At 51.0% G+C, this 6,346-nt stretch overlaps 1 protein-coding gene across 2 annotated transcripts in view; it reads left to right on the top strand.

The window, feature by feature from the left end:
• LOC119445903 (T-box transcription factor TBX2-like) overlaps positions 1-5,839 on the top strand; it is a 60,198-nt gene extending 54,359 nt beyond the window's left edge. Inside the window, exons 3-5 of one of the 2 annotated variants that reach the window (XM_037710202.2) lie at positions 61-207; positions 450-526; positions 1,416-5,839. In XM_037710202.2, the coding sequence (XP_037566130.1) occupies positions 61-207; positions 450-526; positions 1,416-2,424 (1,233 nt within the window). In that variant the 3' untranslated portion in view covers positions 2,425-5,839. Of the gene's footprint in view, positions 1-57; positions 208-449; positions 527-1,415 lie in introns of both variants that reach the window. The other variant, XM_037710201.2, reaches the window with a different exon arrangement.
• Positions 5,840-6,346: the final 507 nt, after the last annotated feature.

Here is a 6,346-nt window from a genome sequence, read left to right on the forward strand (position 1 = left end):
GTATGTGAAAACAGCGGCAGCCAATATTAAACCGTCGCTATCTTGTCTCGTTTCAAGCAGACCATCCTGAACTCGATGCACAAGTACCAGCCGCGGTTCCACCTGGTGCGGGCCAACGACATCCTCAAGCTGCCCTACAGCACCTTCAGGACGTACGTGTTCAAGGAGACAGAGTTCATCGCAGTCACTGCTTACCAGAACGAGAAGGTACGTCCTCTTGTTGTTTCGTAACAACGTCCTTGTCGGACGTTCACAATAGTATTTTATGCATTATGTGCTCAAGCATGAGATCGCACCTGTGCATGTGTGGTGCGCATGTGTATACGTCACGCACATGTGACGTGTGTGGTTTATCTGGGGTGGCAGCTGTACGTACTTTGATGCAAGAACATGTGCATCGATCCTTCTTAATTAACCTTCAACTTTATCTCTTTTTTTCCCCCCTCCAGATTACGCAACTGAAGATCGACAACAACCCGTTTGCGAAGGGCTTTCGGGAAACTGGTGCCGCGAGGAAAGATAAGAAGTAAGTCACAGAAACGCCTCTCGAGTAGAACCTGATATCAACTGCGATATGCGGCTTCTTCAACTCGTGCGCTTCTGCTATACACGCTTTCAAAGGCCACTAACCAGCTCAACCGCTGCCTTCAGCATAAATCGCACAACACCGTGGGCGCGGATTAACCCGTATAAAAATGCAGGGGCAGCGAAATAAGTCTGTAAGCTTACATAGGTATGCTAAAAGCGATGTTATACGCACACCTCATGCTGTTAACAATCCTTTTTCTTGTTATATACTATAAATTTGTTAGTAGCAGAAATGTTGCGCTAACCAAGCATTCAGGCAGCGTCATGAAGGCTTGAACACAACACGAACTTTTGTTTCATCTGCTTGTTTGTTAAGCGCGACTCAGCCCCGATATGATGTACTGCCTGCCCATTCGAGGCGGTGTTATAGTTATCTGTTATTCTGCAATTTGTCTGTTATGCTTATGATGCCTTGCATCGTTGATTGTGAGGACGCGATAATGTTTGCAAATATATTTATCCAGAAGACGCTTTCTGTAGCTGTCTAACGTAAGCTAGTGCTTGGCCGGGTACAACTCGTGGCATGAAATTTTTTTTTTATGACTGATTCACTGTGAACAGCTTTCATTATTGCAATATCAGCAGTTAATTTGTCCGTAAACACGCGCTTTTCTTTTATTTATGTTTTTTAACTCTTTTGCTGGTGAGGGCGTTTTTAGTAAAGGCCCCTACAACTGATCGAAATGTATACAGAGCACGCGAGGCACTCAACACCTAAATGAGCTCTGCGGCAGACAATGTATAGTAGCGAACGGAACAAATGCACTGTTGCAGGTCTACAATTTCCGCGTTGCTAACTCACGCGTTCGTCTTGTCGTCTCGCTTAGGAAGTACGCGCTGCCTCCGGCCTCCAAGTCACTTCCGGGCGGCGCCCTGGCCCCGAGCGACGTCAGCTGTCCCACCAAGATCGACGTGGACGACTCGTACTACAGCGACGACGACCGGCGGACGGAGCAGTCGCTCTCGGCCGACGAGACCTCGTCGGCGGGACCGCCCGGTGGCGACCTGTCGCCGAGACTGCACGGCCGGTCGCCCGGCTCGCCCGACCACCACGGCGGCCTGGGAGACTACCTGCCTTTCGCCGCGGCCGCAGCGGCCGCTGCGGCGGCCGGCGGCGGAGGTCCGCATTCGTCGTTCCCGCTGCAGTACCTGTACAACCAGAGCCTGTACCAGCAGAGCCTCATGCTGCAGGACATGCTCATGTCCTCGGCGGCCGCAGCCGCGGCCGCGGCGGCCGCTTCCAACAACGCGTCCCCGACTTCGGCGGGGCGGCCCGGCGCGTCGCCGTTCGGCTTCAACCCTTTCTCGGTGCGCAATCTCCTCATGGCTAACGAGCAGAGCTACCTGAAGGCGCCCAGCCCGCTCAAGGCGGCGGCCGACGAACACCTCAAGAGTCAGCTACGCTTCTTCCCGTACCCGCTGCCGGCGTGGCGGCTGCCCACGGGGGCCGGGGACACGTCTCCTCCTCCTCACCAACAGTCTCAACCTCCTCCTCATCCTCCTTCCACCGTGGCACAGCCGCCATCGAGACCCGGCTCCTCCTCGCCGCCGACGTCCAACAAGAGTTCTTCCGGCGTCGTTCCACCGTTCGGAGGTCTCCGGCAGGAGAAGATGTGCCTCCTGCGAGAAGGCTCCACCGGAGAAGACCCCATGTCCTCGGAGAGGTCATCCGCGCCTGGCAGTCCTCTGGCGGCGACCTGTCCGACGACGCCGACGACCACGACGGCGTCCATGTTGATGATGCGGGACCGCTGCTCGTCGGCGACTTCCAACTCCGCGTTCGAGGACGGCAGAGTGGGCCGTGACTCGGAGGAACTGGTCGACGGTAATGACTGAATAAGAGTCTCGCGTCGGTGACGCCGCGACCTGGGACCCCAACGGTGGTGTCGCGCCGTGAACCGTGTTGTCCCGCTCTCCTGCGGTGCTTGTGCGGACGCAGTATATACATAGACGACGCGCGTTGTCCTCAGTGTGCTGTAGTGCTTGAACGATTTCGCGTTACGCGGACTTGTCGAGAACTCTGTGGTGGTCGCGCGGTGTGAGTGTGTGTGTGTGTACATCTCGTGCGCTGTGGTATGAGAGGAGTGGGCCATATGCCTGCTGGCTCTCATTTGATTTCTTTTTCTTTTTATTTTTTTCGTGAATTTTGCTTGTCTCGACACCACGAGTTTGGAGAACAGTATACATGTTCACGCCACCGCGACGAAGTGACGTTGCGAGTGGTCTGCAAATAATACGCAGGATTGTGCGTCGAAAAAAAAATGGCGCCCTTTCAGCGCCGGACATTTCGCACTCTTTGCAAAGAATAGCAGCAATCGGTACATTGTAGGTAGCCTGTTCCCCACCATTTCGAATGTATTTTTTTTTCCTTCATAGTCGCATTTCCTGTGAATGCCCCGGGTGATTCAAGCGCAGCGACTCGAGCGTGGGTGATCAGAGGCAAAGCGCTTTCTCTCTTTCTCTCTTTCTTAATCTCTGCGGCTCTGATTGCTTCACTCGAGTGCGATGACAACGCAATACAACGAACGCAGCGGGGAGCGATGTTTGTCCACTGCGAAATGCTCTTACGTATACCCACACCGTCACCGGTCCTCCACAAATGGTCTTATTTCCTAAGTTATCGGCATATGCCGCGCCCGAAATAAACATTTATGCCGTTGACATCGCGAACCAATAATGGAAATTCGCCCAAGGATGGGTGCTCACAGTTTCATGAGAGTCGTGATGAAATTTAACGAAATTCCGCTTGTAACGAAATTTCGTCCTTCAGGCTGATGTGGAGATGACCACGTCAGCGCATTGATGCCAATTTGTTGGCAGGGGGGTGAAATATAGCAAAGCTTACCCAGCTTTGGGGGAGGAAATAGAGAACCGGCAGTAAATATGTAAGTCACATAAGAGAAGTGGTTCATGTTACTGCCCGCTCATTATTGCATATGCGATTTTCGACTTCACATTCCTCAATTACCTGCTGCAGGTGAAAAGAAAGAACAAAAGAAGGAAAAAAAAACACCTGCGTCAGAATGAACTGTGTTGATATATCCTTAATATGCACAACAAATGCAAAGCGCAGTTCAGCGCACCCCGAAGTGTGCGCATCAAACTTCGTAACTTTCACTTGACTTCAAATGACTGATTTACTGTAAACGCTCTAAGTGTCCTTCCCCGAATACACCCCAGGAGGTCAATATAAACGTCCACTACCAATCTTGCAGCACCAAACATGCCTTCTCTTCTTTTCCACATGCTACGCAGGTATACCGACAAAGCCATTTTCACGAGCGAACCAAACTCCGTCGCGGCCTTAACCATCTCTGGGCCCACTCTCGGAGCCTGCACAGATGGGCAGATAGAGAGAGAGAACGAACACAGAACCTCAGAGCTGGAGCTGCATCCTTTCAGCGCCCAATCCTATATACATAGAATATAACGCATATGTTCACCCGGGGCTTCGGGAGCAGTCCTTGTTTGTTCGTGGGATTTATGCAATACTCCGCACATCCGCGTCGTTTCGCCTCGGGCGCGAGGCGGGTATAGTCCTGTGTGTGCATACCTTGTCTAGTCAACTGCTGCATCGACGCACGAGTGAAACAAAAAAAAAGCAAAAAAAAAAGAAGACACAATAAAAGAAGGGACGTAATGCAAAACGAAAGCCGAACTCAGTCGCGCAAATTTCGACGCTGCACGCGAGGTCTTGCGACTTCGCGCAAAAGTTGCGCGGGGTCTGCGTGTGTGCGGCGTTTCTCCTCCCCCGACCGTCTCACGTGTAAACCGACGTGGCACGCGTCTCTGTATGTCGTATAGTATGTGGTGCGACGGCAATTCGTTTTTCTATGGAGAGGATTCAGACCTCGAGTGATGGTGAATGAGAGAGACCTTGGCGTGGCCAGAGGTGGCGTGAAGTGGCGTCAGCGCACTCTCGGAAATGTTAACATTTTTACGTGGCTGAAAAAGCCTTCTGGGAGAAATAGAAACAAAACCCTTATTCGACAAAAAAAAAAAAAAAAAGCAAAGGAGGTAGCTTCTCTAACTCAAGAGCTGTCCGCGATGCGGTTGCGACGTCGTCATGCCAACCGCTGTTGTCACGATTCGTGAAGGCTCGATCGTCCGCCAATGACGAGAGGCGGCTACTACGGCGAGAGGCGTTTTGTAAATATGGGTTCTACGTCACGAGCAGGGTTTAAACACCCCATGAAGTAAGGTCCTGGCTACGCTAGTGATTGCAGAAAGAACGGACAGACCGAAGACAAAAGAACCGCGTAACTGCGTTTACGTGAATGCGACAGCGTAGACGGCTCGTCAACTCTCCACCCGGGCTACATGTAGAGCACGGCATCTCGCGTCATAAAGCAAAGACAACGTACTAGGAAGGCGCATCGCCTCGAGTCGAATCGACCTTGAGTAAGGAAGGAGTCGTGTCTATCGAAGTGCGTGCAAGAACGCGACATCGACTTGGAACCAGGGATTACGGTAAGGCTTGGGGCCGGCTCTGCGCCAGTTGCCGAAAACAGTCGGTGAATGCGCCGCTGTGCTTTTGACACGCGACACGAGATGCCGCTGCCGCTTGCGCACTCGACTCGATACGCTGCGTGAGATACGAGCGTATCGAGTTGAGTCAGTACCACGCGCTTCCGGTCGCACTCACGTATACGCGGCTTGTGACGCCGTTGCATTTAAGACGCTAGGTGCTAACGGAACCTGTCTTTGAAGGCTTGGATAGTCACGTGACGTGTGCACATGCAGCACATACAACCGCGCACTGAGCCAATCTGAGCACCACCTCTCTCTCACTTTCTCTCTGCGTGTATACATATACGTGAACTTGTTTCTAGTTTTCGGGGGCGATTATTTATTTAGTTCTTTGTACAAAAAGAGGACAAGATTGTTCCTGCTTACAAGTGTGCGTCCCCCGCTTTTGAAGCGTGTGTTGTGGCGACGTCTGCGTGAGTGTGTCGGTTGTCTGTGTTTTGTTGCTGGCAATCCTATGTCCTAAGTTTGTTTGTTTCCTTACGGCAATGCGCTGGCTGCTTGTTCGCAGCAGTGCCACCTTTCTTTTTTTTTTTTTTTTGCAATTCGGTTTGAGCCTGCCCGTGACAGGCGACTTGAGCGTGTCGTTTGTTTGTGTCCTTGTTTGTTTTGTTGTTTTGTGTAACGTCGTGGACGTCCCCTCTGCGCACGATAGCGCAGAGCCCCATGTCACACCGACAGTTGAAGACAAAATTAAAAAGAAAAGCGAGAGCATTACACTGAAGCCAAAGGAGTCCCTGTGTGTTTTTTTGCTGAGTATATAGTTGTAATCATCGAAAAGTCCTTTGGTGTGTATTATACAACGGAAAGGAACTTGAGCGAAATGAACTGCACAACTTGAACGGAACTAAGGCTAGAGCTGGAGGTAAGTTGCCAAATAAAATAGATCCAAACTGACTGTTGCAAACATGTGTTCACGTGATTTACCGCCAATGGACATAGTGATACCAAATCGTAGCATCTTACCATGCAGACGCAGGTTGTTATAGTAGCTACAAATGGGCTACCATACAAAAATGAAGTTAGGCAGCCTGTAGCCCACCTATGAGGACTATACTCATAAGCTCCTTACGGAATTGCATATATATTCACGTAAATGTATAGATTTTCAATGAACGAAAGTTGCTCCATTCTATTTCTTTCAGTTAGTTGTTAGAGCATGTAGTTCCAAGTTGGCAGTTTACTGGAAGTCCATTAGAAATAGTTGCCAAAAAAGTGGGCAGCCGTAAAA

This window comes from Dermacentor silvarum, chromosome 3, assembly GCF_013339745.2.
Source record: "Dermacentor silvarum isolate Dsil-2018 chromosome 3, BIME_Dsil_1.4, whole genome shotgun sequence".
Taxonomy (NCBI): Eukaryota; Metazoa; Arthropoda; class Arachnida; order Ixodida; family Ixodidae; genus Dermacentor; species Dermacentor silvarum.